Here is a 21,382-nt window from a genome sequence, read left to right as displayed (position 1 = left end):
GGCTGTTAGCCCGCGTGTGGTTTAACTCACTGATACCTTCCATTGCCCATACGCTAGTTTGTTTGTGTTCCTTTGGTCAACTTCCATACTTGAATCATTTGTGCTACCGCTGCTGCTTCGACGCTACTTTGACATCTTCGCTTCTATTTAAATAAATAAATAAGCTGAAGCTAGACATCAGTAAACACCACCACAGACACCACAAGCACGCCTTCTCCTCGTACTTCCGCCTCACGCGGGAACACGGACGCTCTAAATACTTCGAATTCCAATGCCAGTATATTGTAAACCACGGGTTCTTTAATGCTAGCGGGTCGTCGCGACCCTAGTTAACATCATGGTGCACGTCTCGTGACGGGTGTCACGGCGTAGTTAAATGTATGCGATACATTTCTCAAATATAAGCGCTCAGTCATCTGTACATCATGGTAGGTTCCCACGACGTGCAATATGCGTTCAACTTATCAATGTTCATGTGTCCTGCAGTTCACATTATGACGCGCAGTTAGCTGCGGTCTTCATCGATCCATGAGCCGAGTGATCCACTGCCGAGGGTGACTAACTTGCGTAAGCCGCCGCTGTGCGCGTATACCCGTTCCCCGTAGGGAGGAGCAAGCCGCCGCTTAGAGACGAAGCATAAAGTGTCCTCATTCCACATAGGGCAAGCTGGATGAATCCATTTTACCCAGGACGGCCGAAGCGGCGTGGACCAGGGGAGAACTGAACCTTATACTTCACACCACAGTAAGTCTACGTGTCCTCTTCCACATAGGGCAAGCTAGAACTAACTATCTTACCCAGGACTGCCGAAGCAGCGTGGACCAGGGGAGGAACACACTTTTCATGGAAACGTAAGGCATCCATGACTGCCATAACGTAAGCCGCCGCTGTGCGCGTATACCCGTTCCCCGTAGGGAGGAGCAAGCCGCCGCTTAGAGACGAAGCATAAAGTGTCCTCATTCCACATAGGGCAAGCTGGATGAATCCATTTTACCCAGGACGGCCGAAGCGGCGTGGACCAGGGGAGAACTGAACTTTATACTTCACACCACAGTAAGTCTACGTGTCCTCTTCCACATAGGGCAAGCTAGAACTAACTATCTTACCCAGGACTGCCGAAGCAGCGTGGACCAGGGGAGGAACACACTTTTCATAGAAACGTAAGGCATCCATGACTGCCATAGTGCGTAAGCCGCCGCTGTGCGCGTAAACCCGTTCCCCGTAGGGAGGAGTCAAGCCGCCGCTTAGAGACGAAGTATGAAGTGTCCTCTTCCACATAGGGCAAGCTAGAATGAACTATCTTACCCAGGACCGCCGAAGCAGCGTGGACCAGGGGAGAACTGAACTTTATACTTCACACCACAGTATTGAGTAATGTGCCCTCTTCCACATAGGGCAAGCTGGAATGTTCCATTTTACCCAGGACGGCCGAAGCGGCGTGGACCAGTGGAGGACTACACAATCATGAGGTTTGATATCGACTTGTGTGTTTCAATAGGGTACCGATGGTATGTTTTGAACCGATTTGATTTAGCCATTCTGAAGTCATCACTTGGTTGAAGCGCTGAACTAGGGAGGCATCGTTTACATTACTTGTATATATTGGTTTTCGCATGCTCTACTAGGTTAATGTCATAGGGTTGGCTATCGAGCATGCCCAAGTGATGACTTGATTGTGTGCTTGCTTGAATTCTTCACATTTCATACCATCGGTTAGTTGTCGAATCATTCCTCGATCATAACCTTCGTTCTTGTTTCATGTATGCTCTCTTCCACATAGGGCAAGCTAGAATTAACTATCTTACCCAGGACCGCCGGAGCAGCGTGGACCAGGGGAGAACTATACTTTGTCTTGTATGCCCTCTTCCACATAGGGCAAGCTAGAATGAACTATCTTACCCAGGACCGCCGGAGCAGCGTGGACCAGTGGAGGACTATACTTTGTTCATAACACCACAGTATTGAGTAATGTGCCCTCTTCCACATAGGGCAAGCTAGAATGAACTATCTTACCCAGGACCGCCGAAGCGGCGTGGACCAGTGGAGGACTACACAATCATGAGGTTTGATATCGACTTGTGTGTTTCAATAGGGTACCGATGGTATGTTTTGAACCGATTTGATTTAGCCATTCTGAAGTCATCACTTGGTTGAAGCGCTGAACTAGGGAGGGGCATCGTTTACATATATATTGGTTTTCGCATGCTCTACTAGGTTAATGTCATGAGGTTGGCTATCGAGCATGCCCAAGTGATGACTTGATTGTGTGCTTGCTTGAATTCTTCACATTTCATACCATCGGTTAGTTGTCGAATCATTCCTCGATCATAACCTTCGTTCTTGGTTCATGTATGCTCTCTTCCACATAGGGCAAGCTAGAATTAACTATCTTACCCAGGACCGCCGGAGCAGCGTGGACCAGGGGAGAACTATACTTTGTCTTGTATGCCCTCTTCCACATAGGGCAAGCTAGAACTAACTATCTTACCCAGGACTGCAAAGCAGCGTGGACCAGTGGAGGACTATACTTTGTTCATTACACCACAGTATTAAGTATGGTGTCCTCTTCCACATAGGGCAAGCTAGAACTAACTATCTTACCCAGGACCGCCGAAGCAGTGTGGACCAGGGGAGGACTATACTTTATACTTCACACACTAGCCATACTGAAGTCATCACTTGGTTGAAGCGCTGAACTACGGCGGGGTAATCGTTTACAGGTTATAATCATATAGCTGCATGCTCATTAGTAGATAATGGAATATTGTATGGCAATATGAGCATGCCCAAGTGATGACTTTGTTTCAAGCTCAACAGGTAGGGTATTGAGTCCTCTTCCACATAGGGCAAGCTAGAATGAACTATCTTACCCAGGACCGCCGGAGCAGCGTGGACCAGTGGAGGACTCTATACTTTATACTTCACACCACAGTATTGAGTACGACTTGCATAAAGCCCCTATTGAGAACCACGAGGGCTCTCTCAATGTAGAACCACGAGGGCTCTAGTACCGATTCTCTCGGTACGGCTTGGTCCGTGTTCCTTTATGCTTGTACTCTAAGTATTAAGTATTGTGTCCTCTTCCACATAGGGCAAGCTAGAACTAACTATCTTACCCAGGACCGCCGAAGCAGTGTGGACCAGGGGAGGACTATACTTTATACTTCACACACTAGCCATACTGAAGTCATCACTTGGTGGGGGTGAACTACGGCGGTATCTATCGTTTTGGTTCGGTCTATATAGGGTCGCTTGCATGCTCATTCGAATATAATGTAATTGTGTATGGCAATATGAGCATGCCCAAGTGATGACTTTGTTTCAAGCTCAACAGGTAGGGTATTGAGTCCTCTTCCACATAGGGCAAGCTAGAATGAACTATCTTACCCAGGACCGCCGGAGCAGCGTGGACCAGTGGAGGACTCTATACTTTATACTTCACACCACAGTATTGAGTACTTCTTGCATAAAGCCCCTAATGAGAACCACGAGGGCTCTCTCAATGTAGAACCACAAGGGCTCTAGTACCGATTCTTTCGGTACGGCTTGGTCCGTGTTCCTTTATGCTTGTACTCTTAGAAAGTCTCAACCCGGAGGTCTTGACTTTGATTGTCATAGTTGGACTACGACGGGGCATCCGACCATTGCTGATCGAACACCCCTGATTCACCATCTTTCGGGTAGGCGGTACGCGTACCTCCGGACGCGGAAGTCTCAACCCGGAGGTCTTGACTTTGATTGTCATAGTTGGACTACGACGGGGTATCCGACTCATCGAATACCCCAGAAGCACACCATCTTTCGGGTAGGCGGTACGCGTACCTCCGGACGCGGAAGTCTCAACCCGGAGGTCTTGACTTTGATTGTCATAGTTGGACTACGACGGGGTATCCGACTCATCGAATACCCCAGAAGCACACCATCTTTCGGGTAGGCGGTACGCGTACCTCCGGACGCGGAAAGTCTCAACCCGGAGGTCTTGACTTTGGTTGTCATAGTTGGACTATGACGGGGCATCCGACCATTGCTGATCGAACACCCCTGTTACACCATCTTTCGGATAGGCGGTGCGCGACACCACCGACGCGGAAAGTCTCAACCCGGAGGTCTTGACTTTGTATTGTTGGATAGTCCTCTTCCACTATAGGGCAAGCTGGAAATATTCCATTTTACCCAGGACTGCCGAGGCAGCGTGGACCAGGGGAGAACTTCACGGAATCTTCAGGCATCCATGATTGCCATAGTGCGTAAGCCGCCGCTGTGCGCGTCAACTCGTTCCCCGTGAGGAGGAGTCTAGCCGCCGCTAAAAGACGAAGCATTAAGTGTCCTCATTCCACTATAGGGCAAGCTAGAATTAACTATCTTACCCAGGACCGCCGAAGCAGCGTGGACCAGGCGAGGACTATACTTTATACTTCACACCACAGTATTGAGTACGACTTGCATAAAGCCCCTAATGAGAACCACGAGGGCTCTCTCAATGTAGAACCACGAGGGCTCTAGTACCGATTCTCTCGGTACGGCTTGGTCCGTGTTCCTTTATGCTTGTACTCGCGGAAAGTCTCAACCCGGAGGTCTTGACTTTGATTGTCATAGTTGGACTACGACGGGGCATCCGACCATTGCTGACCGAACACCCCTGATTCATCATCTTTCGGATAGGAGGTGGGCGCACCTCCGACGCGGAAGTCTCAACCCGGAGGTTCGGACTTAGAGTTTTTCCCATTTAAAAGTTTTTCTCTTAGCCATACTGAAGTCATCACTTGGTGAACGATTGAACTAGGGCGGGTTAATCGTTTATAGGTATCATGTGGTTTGCATGCTCTCTTAGGTTAAGGTCATGTGGTTGGCTATCGAGCATGCCCAAGTGATGACTTTGTTTCACGCTTGCTTGATTTCTTCATGATTCCCTGTTATATAGTGTAATCATTCGAGAACAGGGAATCTTTGGTTTTGCTCAACAGGTATTGGATGTCAACTTGGTATCTAGATCGCATTAAGTCTCAACCCTTAGGTTCGGACTTGTATAGTGACATCTTGTTACGGTCTTGAGTCTCAACCCGCAGGTTCGGACTACTTAGTGTTTGATCGAATATAATATGGCAACTTGTGCCTAAGTCTCAACCCGCAGGTTCGGACTAATGTTTATTTGGCCAATGTATGTATAAGGCAACTTGTGCCTAAGTCTCAACCCGCAAGTTCGGACTTGTGTATTTGTTCGAAGTCATGTATAAGGCAACGTGTGCCTAAGTCTCAACTCGCAGGTTCGGACTTGTTAGTGTTTCGTCAACTTTCATATGGCAACTTGTGCCTAAGTCTCAACCCGCAGGTTCGGACTTGTGTATTTGTTCGAAGTCATGTATAAGGCAACTTGTGCCTAAGTCTCAACCCGCAGGTTCGGACTTGTGTATTTGTTCGAAGTCATGTATAAGGCAACGTGTGCCTAAGTCTCAACCCGCAGGTTCGGACTTCTATAGTGTTTCGTCAATTATCATATGGCAACTTGTGCCGAAGTCTCAACCCGCAGGTTCGGACTTCTATAGTGTTTCGTCAATTATCATATGGCAACTTGTGCCGAAGTCTCAACCCGCAGGTTCGGACTTCTGGAAGGATCACTTGGCCACTAATGATCCTTCCGCAGGTTCACCTACGGAAACCTTGTTACGACTTTTACTTCCTCTAAATCATCAAGTTCGGTCAACTTCGATAAAGCAGACGCGGTTCACGAGGATCCAGCGAACGATCATCTCCAAAGACCTCTCTAAATAATCCATCGGTAGTAGCGACGGGCGGTGTGTACAAAGGGCAGGGACGTATTCAACGCTGGCTGATGACCAGCACTTACTAGAAGTTCCGAGTTCATATGGACCATTGCAATCCATAATCCCTACTAAGTGAGTATTTGAGTGATTTCCCGTTCCTCTCGGAATAGGAGACACGCTGCTACCCACATTGTAGCACGCGTGTAGCCCAGAACATCTAAGGGCATCACGGACCTGTTATCGCTCGATCTCATTTTGCTAAACACAAATTGTCCTGCTAAGCAGCGTACCGTAAGTGCACTTGCGCACACGAACAGCGAAGGTGTCAGGTCATACTCCACCGAAAGGTCCTAACCCGTTCCAATCGGCATCGACGCATTAACGCTGACTGCGTTCTAGTTAGCATATGTGAGTCACGTTCGTTATCGGAATTAACCAGACAAATCAATCCACGAACTAAGAACGGCCATGCACCACTACCCTTAAATTTGAGAAAGAGCTATTAATCTGTCTCACCTCCATAAGTTCGGACCTGGTAAGTTTTCCCGTGTTGAGTCAAATTGAACCGCAAGCTCCATTTCATTGTGGTGCCCTTCCGTCAATTCCTTTAAGTTTCAACTTTGCAACCATACTTCCCCCGGAACCTGACTTTGGTTTCCCGGAAGCTACTGAGAGCACCTGGTTGTAGCGTCTCCCAATTGCTAGTTGGCATCGTTTACGGTTAGAACTAGGGCGGTATCTAATCGCCTTCGATCCTCTAACTTTCGTTCTTGATTAAAGAAAGCATCCTTGACAAATGCCTTCGCTTTAGTTAGTCTTACGACGGTCTACGAATTTCACCTCTCGCGCCGTAATACTAGTGTCCCCAACTACTTCTGTTAATCATTACCTCCGGTCTGAGTACAAACCAATGAAAGATTAGACCAAGGTCGTATTCCATTATTCCATGCAAGATTATTCTAGGGCGTTTGGGCACCCTGCTTTAAGCACTCTAATTTGTTCAAGGTAAACGTGAGCGGTCGAGCTCTATGTTACACTTGCACCCGTTGAAGGGCACACCATGACACAGACTTGGTGCCCTACCACACCATTGAGTCGCAACCAGATTCCGACTTGGCCCACCGACCACGGGTTGACCGGGTCGGCGGAGCCGGACTGTGTTGGACAAGTATCAACTTCGAACGTTTTAACCGCAACAATTTTAATATACGCTAGTGGAGCTGGAATTACCGCGGCTGCTGGCACCAGACTTGCCCTCCACTTGATCCTCGTAGAAGGATTTATGCTCTACTCATTCCAATTATGAAACATCATTAAAGAGTTTCATATTGTTATTTCTCGTCACTACCTCCCCGTCCCGGGATTGGGTAATTTACGCGCCTGCTGCCTTCCTTGGATGTGGTAGCCATTTCTCAGGCTCCCTCTCCGGAATCGAACCCTGATTCCCCGTTACCCGTTGCAACCATGGTAGTCCTCTATACTACCATCCATAGTTGATAGGGCAGATATTTGCGAGATCTGTCGTCGGTGCGAGACCATACGATCAGCATCATTATCCAGACTTCAACTCAATGACACGGAGAACCCGCGATTGGTTTGACTAATAAGTGCACCAGTTCCCGCGAGGGTCCTGGCATGTTGCATGTATTAGCTCTAGATTTTCCACAGTTATCCAAGTAACTAGGTTGATGATCTCGTAAATTATAGCTGTTATACTGAGCCTTATGCGGTTTCACATTAAATCTGTTTGTACTTAGACATGCATGGCTTAACCTTTGAGACGAGCGTATATTACTGGTAGGATCAACCAGAATTCCGACTTTGCGTTCGAATGTTCATTGTCCCATTGCACCCGGAGGAGCAAACACCACGTTCTATATGTTGTCAAGTCCGGTAGCACACGGGAGGCGAGCCCCCGTGCGAACCTCATTGCCCTCGTATCACACACACCCGATGCACCGGACAGGCACTTGAGCGGCATTCGACTCCGCTAAGCGCTCGTGCGCCCGATTGTGCATGCGCTGACGGGGCCTTCATACCCCTACCACAGCGACCTTATGCCAAACTTCCATGAATACTTAGGTGAGCTGACAAGGGCCTTCATTTCCCTACCATCAACTAAAGGACACGCTAGGCGCGTCCGATCATTGCAACTGCGGGGCTTTCATACCCCAATCACCACAGTACGCAATTCACCAGAGTTTAATCACAACCCCCCCGGACATGGCACACTATTAACTTGCAACAAAACTTAGTGTGTGCCGGGCACATCGGTTCCACAAAATCATTCCCGATGTACCCCAATTGGGGTTGTGAACGCATCCATGGTCCTCTGACACACCCAACCAAGCGTGGATACTACATACCTCAAACACCCAGTACACTAACAGACAAATCAACATATGGTTGCTTTCCCCCAGACATTTGCCAATCACTTGGCACCCGGACGGGAACTCGCTCCTGATTGCGCCATTGCCACCCATTTGCCAAGAGCGAGTTCTGTATGTAGATTTCATTTGGAAAGACAACCGTGTACTGGATATTCTATCCGACGATTACAGATGACGAGTACGAGACTCGACTACACTCACGGATAATACATTTTGGGTCGAGATTGCTTTCGGGGTTTTCGATTGGTCTTGCGCTTGTAAACGTATAACTTTGACTTGTGGTAACCTCGGTATGTTAGTCGATCACGTGGTTGTGAACTGGGTACGGGTGGGCAATCTGTTCACTTGCACTCTGGGTAGGAATATGGTGAGCGCTATAGGTTAAAGATCATGGTATGGTTCCATCGTGATGACTTTCGCTAGATAGTAGGATGTTTGGATAGTTATAACGTTTTTGGCCATTTGTTCATAGTGTTCGGTTCATTGAGGAATTCGATTGGTCTTTGCTTCACACACGTGGTCGATCACTTGGATGTGAACTAGGGTGAGAATAAGGTGTTCACTAGTGCTCTTAGGTTTTGGATCAGTACTGAGCACTTGATTGGTTTCGCATAATATGTATCCATAGTGATGACTCTTTCCAGCTTAAGATTTCGTTACCAGTTTCGAATCCTCCCCACGTTCGATTTTACTTGGTTAGGTTTTCGAGTGTAGATTTGAAAGCAATCTCATGTATGTATCCCATCTGATATAAGCCACTGACAGTTCATGTCACCTCGTTCAACTCTCGCTGGGTCACAGAAGTATGTTACTGCGCCCATTATCCCTACTCGGATAGGTTCGGTTCGTTCGTTTTATACTACGGTGAGTAAACTCAATTTGTGCATCGCATAGCCATGGAAAGCAAGCTTTCGCGGGCCTCTTCGACTGTTTTGATACGAGCTGTGCCCGTGATGCTTGTCATCCCAGGATACTTGACCCCTTTGGACGACCGCATGACCATCAGAAAGTAAATTCCACGTTCGATTTGGGGTGTTAACCCCGAACATAAAGTCTTTGTGTAGAACCACGAGGGCTCTATAGTACCGATTCTCTCGGTACGCTTGGTCCGTGTTCCTTTATGTTCGTACTCTTGTGAATAAGATTCACGTTCGTTTTGGGATATTTGCTACTGTCACCGTTTGAGTACTATGGGGCTTGAACCCCTAACATAAAGTCTTTGTGTAGAACCACGAGGGTTCTATAGTACCGATTCTCTCGGTACGCTTGGTCCGTGTTCCTTTATGTTCGTACTCTTGTGTGTATAATATTCATGTTCGGTTTGGGATATTTGCTACTTTCACCAGGGTCCCGTTCTTCATACAAGTCTGCCTTGCTAATGTGGTAACTTTATAGTGTAGTTCTGACATCCCAATTTTGGGACTTAGCCGATTTTTCGTATATTTCCATATGACCCATAGGGTCCCTTTCTTCATACAAGCTTGCCTAGGGCGATCGGTCAAAACTTGTCTTACTATTCGATTGGTCTTCGCACTTTCACCCTAGGCAGTTCGCCTAGGTCTGTCTTCTTGAGGAGGCCAAAACCCGAAATAAGGAGGTTCGGCCGACCCTGAAACCTCCCCTGTCTGAACTACACTAACCCGATTTTTCAGGGTCCTCAGCGCCATACAACTTTGCCTAGGTCACTTGTACTCTTGACTTAGGCCATCCGACTTGGTCCGTGTTTCTTCCTAGGGTTCACCTAGGTACTTTGCTTTGCTTGATGTGGTAACTTTTTAGTGTAGTTCAGACATCCTAATTTTGGGACTTAGCCGATTTTTCATGTATTTCCATATGACCCATAGGGTCCCTTTCTTCATACAAGCTTGCCTAGGGCGATCGGTCAAAACTTGTCTTACTATTCGATTGGTCTTCGCACTTTCACCCTAGGCAGTTCGCCTAGGTCTGTCTTCTTGAGGAGGCCAAAACCCGAAATAAGGAGGTCCAGCCGACCCAAAAACCTCCCCTGTCTAAACTACACTAACCAGATTTTTCAGGGTCCTCACCGTCATACAACTTTGCCTAGGTCACTTGTTCTCTTGACTTAGGCCATCTGACTTGGTCCGTGTTTCTTGCTAGGGTTCACCTAGGTACTTTGCCTTGCTTGATGTGGTAACTTTTTAGTGTAGTTCAGACATCCCAATTTTGGGACTTAGCCGATTTTTCATGTATTTCCATATGACCCATAGGGTCCCTTTCTTCATACAAGCTTGCCTAGGGCGATCGGTCAAAACTTGTCTTACTATTCGATTGGTCTTCGCACTTTCACCCTAGGCAGTTTGCCTAGGTGTAGCTTCTTGAGGAGGTCAAAACCCAAAATAAGGAGTGTTGTGACAAATGCGGATCGAGGCAGGGGATGCGTTTATGTGTTAGGTTTAAGAGCTTAGCTGATAAGAGCGAGTTGTCGTATCGCTCTATCAGTAGCTCAGTTGTCCATCGTCGATACATGTATGTGCGTGTGTGTGATAGAGACGCCGACGCGGGAAACCATCTTTTTGTAATCTCTCTTCTTCGTCAACTCCCGCGTCGGTCGGACGTTCGTCGCTTCAACGTTAAGTTAAGTAATATATGTTAAAATAAAATTAGGTCACGTTAAACAAAAAAGAACACAACGTAGGGTTATTATTCAAACATAAAATTGGTGCCGTGACCAGGATTTTAACTGTTATTTGTGTGAAGAAACGGTTTTCGGATTTCTATCGTTTCCCGCGTCCAAAAGGGCCAAAAGGATATTCAGCACGGAAAATTAGCTGCCGCGTTAAGCGTTCAACCACGCAAGGTTGCAAATGTCGTGAACATTTGCAACGCCAGTGACCTTTCCGTCCCGTTTTATTTGTGAGAATATCCGTGTTCGTAATTCGTGTCCGAATCCGCCGACGCTGACAAGAAGGAGCCCGGGAACAGTTATCAAAGACGCCATCGCAATTGGCCATCGTAGTTTGTTCGTCAATCGTTTATCGTTCAACGTTTCGCGCGTCTTTTAGTGTTTAGTGTAAAATGGCAAATCGGCCAGGACTTTTGTCGAGGAGAACGACGCTGGAGGAGCAGATCGAAACGGCAGAAATATTTTGCGATAATTTTAGTGATCAAAGGGATGGAATCCAACTCGAGCTACGGATCAGCCGCTTATTAGAAACGGCAAAGGAGTATGATCGCGTGCAGCAGAAACTCATTGACTTGGCAGAGGATGAAGTTAGCGAGATAGCAGAAAGGAAGAAAAATCGCGACTTTCAAGAACGGATTTTTGTAGTGCAAGCGAGGCTCGGTGTGCTGCAAAAGAAACACACTGCTGAACAACGAAATGGCACAGCACTAACTAATATACGGCTGCCTACTATTCAGCTGCCAGCGTTCTACGGAGAAGAAATGGAGTGGTTAGCGTTTCGTGATACCTATGTGGCGTTAATTCACGAAAATAAGGAGCTCCCCGACATACAAAAATTTCACTATTTGCGTGCGTCTCTAAAGGGTGAAGCCGCTAAGCTGATAGAGTCGATACCACTGGCTGCAACAAATTATGATATGGCGTGGTTAGCCATCAAGGAACGATATTCGAACGAATATCTGTTGAAAAAACGCCATCTGCAGGCTATGTTCGAAATGAAGCAAGTACGCATAGAAGGAACGGCGTCTCTTCATAAGCTTGTCGATGAATTCGACCGCCATCGCAAAATTGTGCATCAGCTTGGTGAAGCCACTGAAGAATGGAGCACCATTTTAGAATATTTACTGTGCACCAAGCTACCCGATGACACTTTGAAGCTATGGGAAGATTATGCTTCTAAGGTAGAGGACCACAAATACGGCAATTTGATTGAGTTCCTACAGCGACGTATGCGTATTTTAGAATCAATTTCTATGAACCACTCAGCCGAAGAAAAGCCCAAAGCAAAAGCAGGAACAGCGCATCTGGCTTCATATCCATCGGTCATGGAAGCCACTAAAAGATGTCCACGGTGTTCAAAAAATCATCCGCTTAACGAGTGTGCAGTGTTCATAAATCTTTCGCCAATTGACCGACGTCAATTTGTCAGCGAAAAGAAGTTATGTTACAACTGTTTGCGGATGGGGCATGTCCAAAGTGGTTGCATGAGCAAGCATACGTGCAGACGTTGCAAAAGAAGACATCATACGCTGCTGCATATAGAGGCGACAAGTAGTCCGCCTGGCCCATCGAGCAGCATAGCCGTGAGTAGCGCGGTCGCAGAAGCAGGAAAACGGCATCAGGTGTTCTTGCTTACCGCAATAGTGAAAGTAATCGATAATTTTGGCATGGAGCATTCTGCAAGAGCGCTAATTGACAGTGGTTCACAGCCCAATCTCATTAGCCAACGGCTGGCAAACATATTGCGTATCAAAGGCTCCAAAACAAACGTAAGCATTCAAGGCGTGAGCAAAGCTTCTGAAACGATAAAAGAAAGTTTGAATGTTAAAGTCTGCTCAAATCGAGGTGATTTCCAACGCAGCATGAACTTCCTTGTAATAGCGAAGTTTCCAGCAGAGCTGCCAACTCAGTTTGTGTCGACGGAAGGTTGGAAAATTCCGCAGCATATATTACTGGCCGATCCTGAATTCAACAAACCGCAACCAATCGACTTAGTGATCGGCATCGAGCACTATTTTTCATTCTTCCCGGGAGCAGCACGTATTCGTTTGGGACCCGATCTTCCTCAGCTGGTAGAGAGCGTATTTGGATGGATGGTTGCCGGTAAAGGTCCGGTGGAAGCATCAAGCGTGGAAACTACGTCCACCATCACCGTATGTGCATCAGTCTTTTCACTGGAGGAGAGCATCGAGCGTTTTTGGAAAGCAGAGCAGCTGCAGATGAAGGATGGCTATTCTCCGGAGGAAAGGCGTTGCGAGCAGTTGTATGCAGCATCAACGGATAGGGATGAAGCCGGTCGCTATATAGTTCGTCTGCCGCGTCATCCTGACTTCGAATCAAGGCTTGGCAGTTCTCGGGAAAGCGCTCTACGACGCTTCGAACTGCTGGAGAGAAGGTTGGAGAAAAACTGTGCGCTGAAGGCTGATTATCACAAATTCATGCAAGAATATCTTCAGCTCGGGCACATGAGGCTGGTTAGTGATAGTGAAAAGGAACCAGCATCGGCATATTACTTGCCACATCATCCCGTGTTCAAGGAGTCCAGTACAACCACAAAGTTGCGCGTTGTCTTTGACGGTTCATCAAAAACATCATCGGGATACTCCTTGAATGAATCATTGTGCAAAGGACCTGTGGTGCAGGATGATCTGTTGGATTTACTGCTAAGATTCCGTACGTACGAAGTGGCATTGGTTGGAGACATTGAGAAGATGTATCGGCAGGTGAAGCTACATCCTGAAGATTGCCCACTCGTACGGATCTTTTTTCGATTCTCGCCACAGGATCCTGTTCAGGTGTATGAGTTATGTACGGTCACTTATGGTCTTGCACCATCTTCGTTTCTCGCAACTCGCACGTTACAACAACTTGCAGATGATGAAGGCAGTGCATATCCGTTAGCAGATCATGCATTGCGAAGAAACTTCTACGTCGACGATTTTATTGGAGGTGCACAATCCATCGAGGAGGCAGCAAAGCTACGCTCAGAGCTAAGTGATCTTTTGTCCAAGGGTGGATTTGATTTGCGCAAGTGGACGTCGAATCGGCTGGAAGTATTGAGCGGGCTCGCGGAGGATCAACTCGGAACTAAATCGGCTCTGCAGTTCGATTCGCATGAAACTGTGAAGGCACTTGGAGTGTCATGGAAGCCGGAGAGTGACACGTTGCATTTTGATTGCCCTATCCAAGCACCTAGCGATGAGGAGGTGTCTACAAAGCGAATGGCGATGTCTAATATCGCAAGATTATTCGATCCGCTGGGCATGCTCGCTCCGGTGATAGTTTGTGCAAAAATTATCATGCAAGAGATGTGGATGTCAGCATGCGGATGGGACGTTCCACTACCGGAAGCTATACTCAAAAAATGGACGAGTTTTTGGGCCGAGCTACCGGCTCTTGAGCATTATGCAGTACCTCGTTGCACTTTCCTTCCGTTGGCAACGAATATCGAAGTTCACACCTTTGCCGATGCTTCAACTGCTGCGTTCGGAGCCTGTTCTTACATCCGATGTGAAGATGCCACCGGGAAGGTGCAAATTGCTTTAATATCGGCCAAAAGCAAAGTGGCACCAATTAAACGGGTATCCGTGGCTCGCCTGGAACTCAATGCTTGCGTTCTTGCATCCCATCTGCACCACCGTGTAAAGAAAGCCATCGACATCCAGGTTGATGCATCATTTTTCTGGTCGGACTCATCCATTTGTTTGCACTGGATCAGGGCGACTCCAAGTGCATGGAAAACTTATGTCGCAAATCGGGTGTCCGAAATTCAACATTTCACTGATGGGCATGTCTGGAACCATATTGCTGGTGTGGAGAATCCGGCGGATATCGTATCGCGAGGATTATCGGTCAAGGAGTTTTTGGACAGTAGAGTATGGAGGGAGGGACCGGCATGGCTCTCGCTTCCTCGCAGCAGTTGGCCGATATCGAAACCCGCTGAAATAATTGAAAATGATATACTGGAGAGCAACACAACCGTTCTTACGATACTTGAACCTGGCAACTGTAACGAAATATTTTTGCGCTGGTCCGAGTACAGGAGGTTGATCAGTAGAGTGGCGTATTGTCTGCGATTTATTCGGAAAACTCGCAACCGTTTGAGGGGAAACATCACCGTGGTTGATAGCAGTGACATGCTGCCTGAAGTGCTTACGGCTGAGGAGCTGGCTGAGGCTGATGATTGTTTGATTCGGTTGGCGCAGCAGGATGGATTCGCAGCGGAGATCAACGAGCTAAAAAAGGGGAAGCAACTGAAAAAGCAATCTGCGTTGAGGAGACTCACCCCGTTTCTCGACGAGAAGGGAATCTTGCGCGTGGGTGGACGACTGAATTTTGCTAATCTTCCGTTCCAGTCAAAGCATCCAGCACTGCTTCCCAAGGATCATCCGTTCCCCAGACTGCTGGCCGAGCATCAGCATCAAATTCTGCTTCATGGTGGGGGGGCGATTGTTGCTATCCAGCATCAGAGAACGGTACTGGCCGTTGCAAGGACGGATGCTCGTAAAGTCCGTCGTTAGGCGCTGCTTTCGCTGTGCGCGTTCGCAGCCGGTTCCCGCTCAACAGCAGATGGGTCAATTGCCAGCCTGCAGAGTTACGCCTGGTCGTCCATTTGCGGTAACGGGTATTGACTACGCCGGACCAATCTATTTGAAACCTGCGCACCGGCGAGCGGCCGCTCTTAAGGCATACATATGCGTTTTCGTCTGTTTTGCAACCAAGGCAGTGCACCTTGAGCTGGTTGGTGATCTATCGACGCAAGGATTCATCGCCGCTTTGCGCCGGTTTACGTGCAGAAGAGGAGTTCCGGAACACTTACACTCTGATAACGGAAAGAATTTTGAGGGTGCTAAGAACGAGCTGCTGGAGCTATTCGAGCGTTTTGAAAGTGAGCAGGAGCAAAGCCACATCTCGACTGCTTGTGCTGAGCAAGGAATCACTTGGCATATGATTCCACCACGAGCACCGCACTTTGGAGGTTTGTGGGAGGCTGCCGTCAAGACCGCGAAGCGTCATCTGTTCAGGCAACTTGGAAGCACGAGGTTATCGTATGAGGGATACATAACGGTTTTGGATCAGATCGAGGCAGCAATGAACTCCCGTCCATTGCTTCCGATGTCGGATGACCCCAATGACTTGGCAGCACTAACACCTTCTCATTTTTTAATAGGGGCAAAGCTCACGTCCATTCCTGATCCAACCGATCAGCAACTGAAGTGCACTCCGTTGGGGCATCTGCAGAAACTCCAGTTGATCGTGCAGAAGTTTTGGACCCACTGGAGGAAGGAGTACCTGCAAGAGATGCTACGTGAGGCAAGATCGATAGACAAGAACGATGAATGCATACCCGGTCGGATGGTCATCCTTGTGGACGAGCTACTACCCACAACACGCTGGCCGCTTGCGCGCATTATCGACGTTTGTCCGGGCAAGGATGGGCTCGTACGTGTAGTTACGTTAAGAACCGCAAAAGGAGTGATCAAGCGGCCGATCACGAAAATATGCATCCTGCCGAACGCAGATTAGGAAGCACACGCAAAATGAAAGCACAGTTAGTCACAGCATATACGCACAAAACATAATTTCACTTTACGCACGTTATGTAGAAAACACCGGTTTGTTTAGTTATTGATAGGGATCAAGGCCGGGAGTATGTTGTGACAAATGCGGATCGAGGCAGAGAATGCGTTTATATGTTAGGGTTAAGAGCTTAACTGATAAGAGCGAGTTGTCTTATCTTTATCAGTCCGTTGTCCTCGCTCTATCAGTAGCTCAGTTTTCTGTATCGTTAAATTTATGTTAGTGTATGTGCTAGGGACACCGACGCGGGAAACCATTTTTGTAAAGCTCTCTTCTTCGTCAACTCCCGCGTCGGTCGGACGTTCGTTCGCTTCAACGTTAAGTTAAGTAATATATGTTAAAATAAAGTTAGGTCACGTTAAACAAAAAAGAACACAACGTAGGGTTATTATTCAAACAGTCACTTTAAGCACCTTCTAAACACCATTTTGCATCGTCTCATTCTCTTTAAAGTCACTTTAAGCACCTTCTAAACCTCATTTTGCATCGTCTCATTCTCTTTAAAGTCACCTTAAGCACCTTCTAAACACCATTTTGCATCGTCTCATTCTCTTTAAAGTCACTTTAAGCACCTTCTAAACCTCATTTTGCATCGTCTCATTCTCTTTAAAGTCACCTTAAGCACCTTCTAAACACCATTTTGCATCGTCTCATTCTCTTTAAAGTCACTTTAAGCACCTTCTAAACCTCATTTTGCATCGTCTCATTCTCTTTAAAGTCACCTTAAGCACCTTCTAAACACCATTTTGCATCGTCTCATTCTCTTTAAAGTCACTTTAAGCACCTTCTAAACCTCATTTTGCATCGTCTCATTCTCTTTAAAGTCACTTTAAGCACCTTCTAAACCTCATTTTGCATCGTCTCATTCTCTTTAAAGTCACCTTAAGCACCTTCTAAACACCATTTTGCATCGTCTCATTCTCTTTAAAGTCACCTTAAGCACCTTCTAAACCTCATTTTGCATCGTCTCATTCTCTTTAAAGTCACCTTAAGCACCTTCTAAACACCATTTTGCATCGTCTCATTCTCTTTAAAGTCACTTTAAGCACCTTCTAAACCTCATTTTGCATCGTCTCATTCTCTTTAAAGTCACTTTAAGCACCTTTTAAACCTCATTTTGCATCGTCTCATTCTCTTTAAAGTCACCTTAAGCACCTTCTAAACACCATTTTGCATCGTCTCATTCTCTTTAAAGTCACTTTAAGCACCTTCTAAACCTCATTTTGCATCGTCTCATTCTCTTTAAAGTCACCTTAAGCACCTTCTAAACACCATTTTGCATCGTCTCATTCTCTTTAAAGTCACCTTAAGCACCTTCTAAACCTCATTTTGCATCGTCTCATTCTCTTTAAAGTCACCTTAAGCACCTTCTAAACACCATTTTGCATCGTCTCATTCTCTTTAAAGTCACTTTAAGCACCTTCTAAACCTCATTTTGCATCGTCTCATTCTCTTTAAAGTCACTTTAAGCACCTTCTAAACACCATTTTGCATCGTCTCATTCTCTTTAAAGTCACTTTAAGCACCTTCTAAACCTCATTTTGCATCGTCTCATTCTCTTTAAAGTCACCTTAAGCACCTTCTAAACACCATTTTGCATCGTCTCATTCTCTTTAAAGTCACTTTAAGCACCTTCTAAACCTCATTTTGCATCGTCTCATTCTCTTTAAAGTCACTTTAAGCACCTTCTAAACCTCATTTTGCATCGTCTCATTCTCTTTAAAGTCACTTTAAGCACCTTCTAAACCTCATTTTGCATCGTCTCATTCTCTTTAAAGTCACCTTAAGCACCTTCTAAACACCATTTTGCATCGTCTCATTCTCTTTAAAGTCACTTTAAGCACCTTCTAAACCTCATTTTGCATCGTCTCATTCTCTTTAAAGTCACCTTAAGCACCTTCTAAACACCATTTTGCATCGTCTCATTCTCTTTAAAGTCACTTTAAGCACCTTCTAAACCTCATTTTGCATCGTCTCATTCTCTTTAAAGTCACCTTAAGCACCTTCTAAACACCATTTTGCATCGTCTCATTCTCTTTAAAGTCACTTTAAGCACCTTCTAAACCTCATTTTGCATCGTCTCATTCTCTTTAAAGTCACTTTAAGCACCTTCTAAACCTCATTTTGCATCGTCTCATTCTCTTTAAAGTCACCTTAAGCACCTTCTAAACACCATTTTGCATCGTCTCATTCTCTTTAAAGTCACTTTAAGCACCTTCTAAACCTCATTTTGCATCGTCTCATTCTCTTTAAAGTCACCTTAAGCACCTTCTAAACACCATTTTGCATCGTCTCATTCTCTTTAAAGTCACTTTAAGCACCTTCTAAACCTCATTTTGCATCGTCTCATTCTCTTTAAAGTCACTTTAAGCACCTTCTAAACCTCATTTTGCATCGTCTCATTCTCTTTAAAGTCACCTTAAGCACCTTCTAAACACCATTTTGCATCGTCTCATTCTCTTTAAAGTCACTTTAAGCACCTTCTAAACCTCATTTTGCATCGTCTCATTCTCTTTAAAGTCACTTTAAGCACCTTCTAAACCTCATTTTGCATCGTCTCATTCTCTTTAAAGTCACCTTAAGCACCTTCTAAACACCATTTTGCATCGTCTCATTCTCTTTAAAGTCACTTTAAGCACCTTCTAAACCTCATTTTGCATCGTCTCATTCTCTTTAAAGTCACTTTAAGCACTTCTAAACCTCATTTTGCATCGTCTCATTCTCTTTAAAGTCACCTTAAGCACCTTCTAAACCTCATTTTGCATCGTCTCATTCTCTTTAAAGTCACCTTAAGCACCTTCTAAACCTCATTTTGCATCGTCTCATTCTCTTTAAAGTCACCTTAAGCACCTTCTAAACACCATTTTGCATCGTCTCATTCTCTTTAAAGTCACTTTAAGCACCTTCTAAACACCATTTTGCATCGTCTCATTCTCTTTAAAGTCACCTTAAGCACCTTCTAAACACCATTTTGCATCGTCTCATTCTCTTTAAAGTCACTTTAAGCACCTTCTAAACCTCATTTTGCATCGTCTCATTCTCTTTAAAGTCACCTTAAGCACCTTCTAAACCTCATTTTGCATCGTCTCATTCTCTTTAAAGTCACTTTAAGCACCTTCTAAACACCATTTTGCATCGTCTCATTCTCTTTAAAGTCACTTTAAGCACCTTCTAAACACCATTTTGCATCGTCTCATTCTCTTTAAAGTCACTTTAAGCACCTTCTAAACCTCATTTTGCATCGTCTCATTCTCTTTAAAGTCACCTTAAGCACCTTCTAAACACCATTTTGCATCGTCTCATTCTCTTTAAAGTCACTTTAAGCACCTTCTAAACCTGATTTTGCATCGTCTCATTCTCTTTAAAGTCACCTTAAGCACCTTCTAAACACCATTTTGCATCGTCTCATTCTCTTTAAAGTCACTTTAAGCACCTTCTAAACCTCATTTTGCATCGTCTCATTCTCTTTAAAGTCACCTTAAGCACCTTCTAAACACCATTTTGCATCGTCTCATTCTCTTTAAAGTCACTTTAAGCACCTTCTAAACCTCATTTTGCATCGTCTCATTCTCTTTAAAGTCACCTTAAGCACCTTCTAAACACCATTTTGCATCGTCTCATTCTCTTTAAAGTCACTTTAAGCACCTTCTAAACACCATTTTGCATCGTCTCATTCTCTTTAAAGTCACTTTAAGCACCTTCTAAACACCATTTTGCATCGTCTCATTCTCTTTAAAGTCACTTTAAGCCCCTTCTAAACCCCATTTTGCATCGTCTCATTCTCTTTAAAGTCACTTTAAGCACCTTCTAAACACCATTTTGCATCGTCTCATTCTCTTTAAAGTCACTTTAAGCACCTTCTAAACCTCATTTTGCATCGTCTCATTCTCTTTAAAGTCACTTTAAGCACCTTCTAAACACCATTTTGCATCGTCTCATTCTCTTTAAAGTCACTTTAAGCACCTTCTAAACCTCATTTTGCATCGTCTCATTCTCTTTAAAGTCACCTTAAGCACCTTCTAAACACCATTTTGCATCGTCTCATTCTCTTTAAAGTCACTTTAAGCACCTTCTAAACCTCATTTTGCATCGTCTCATTCTCTTTAAAGTCACCTTAAGCACCTTCTAAACACCATTTTGCATCGTCTCATTCTCTTTAAAGTCACCTTAAGCACCTTCTAAACCTAATTTTGCATCGTCTCATTCTCTTTAAAGTCACTTTAAGCACCTTCTAAACACCATTTTGCATCGTCTCATTCTCTTTAAAGTCACCTTAAGCACCTTCTAAACACCATTTTGCATCGTCTCATTCTCTTTAAAGTCACTTTAAGCACCTTCTAAACCTCATTTTGCATCGTCTCATTCTCTTTAAAGTCACCTTAAGCACCTTCTAAACACCATTTTGCATCGTCTCATTCTCTTTAAAGTCACTTTAAGCACCTTCTAAACCTCATTTTGCATCGTCTCATTCTCTTTAAAGTCACCTTAAGCACCTTCTAAACACCATTTTGCATCGTCTCATTCTCTTTAAAGTCACCTTAAGCACCTTCTAAACCTCATTTTGCATCGTCTCATTCTCTTTAAAGTCACCTTAAGCACCTTCTAAACACCATTTTGCATCGTCTCATTCTCTTTAAAGTCACTTTAAGCACCTTCTAAACCTCATTTTGCATCGTCTCATTCTCTTTAAAGTCACCTTAAGCACCTTCTAAACACCATTTTGCATCGTCTCATTCTCTTTAAAGTCACTTTAAGCACCTTCTAAACCTCATTTTGCATCGTCTCATTCTCTTTAAAGTCACTTTAAGCACCTTCTAAACACCATTTTGCATCGTCTCATTCTCTTTAAAGTCACTTTAAGCACCTTCTAAACCTCATTTTGCATCGTCTCATTCTCTTTAAAGTCACCTTAAGCACCTTCTAAACACCATTTTGCATCGTCTCATTATCTTTAAAGTCACTTTAAGCACCTTCTAAACACCATTTTGCATCGTCTCATTCTCTTT

General features: G+C 45.3%; 1 protein-coding gene and 1 non-coding gene across 2 annotated transcripts; one reads left to right on the top strand and one right to left on the bottom strand.

Moving 5' to 3' along the window:
• Window positions 1-402: 402 nt before the first annotated feature.
• On the bottom strand, window positions 403-557 carry LOC131291531 (5.8S ribosomal RNA). The gene has a single exon (XR_009189326.1). It is a non-coding gene; the product is annotated as a 5.8S ribosomal RNA (ribosomal RNA).
• A 12,101-nt stretch (window positions 558-12,658) lies between these two features.
• On the top strand, window positions 12,659-16,238 carry LOC131291530 (uncharacterized; the record flags this gene model as incomplete). The annotated part of the gene is made up of 2 exons (XM_058320723.1): window positions 12,659-15,271; window positions 15,345-16,238. Coding segments are annotated over exons 1-2 (3,507 nt in total), but the record flags the coding sequence as incomplete, so codon positions are not given.
• Between the last annotated feature and the right edge of the window lie 5,144 nt (window positions 16,239-21,382).

Source organism: Anopheles ziemanni, assembly GCF_943734765.1.
Source record: "Anopheles ziemanni chromosome X unlocalized genomic scaffold, idAnoZiCoDA_A2_x.2 X_unloc_101, whole genome shotgun sequence".
Lineage (NCBI taxonomy): Eukaryota > Metazoa > Arthropoda > Insecta > Diptera > Culicidae > Anopheles > Anopheles ziemanni.
Note: the sequence above shows the minus strand (reverse complement) of the source record. Positions and strands in the feature narration are given on the sequence as shown.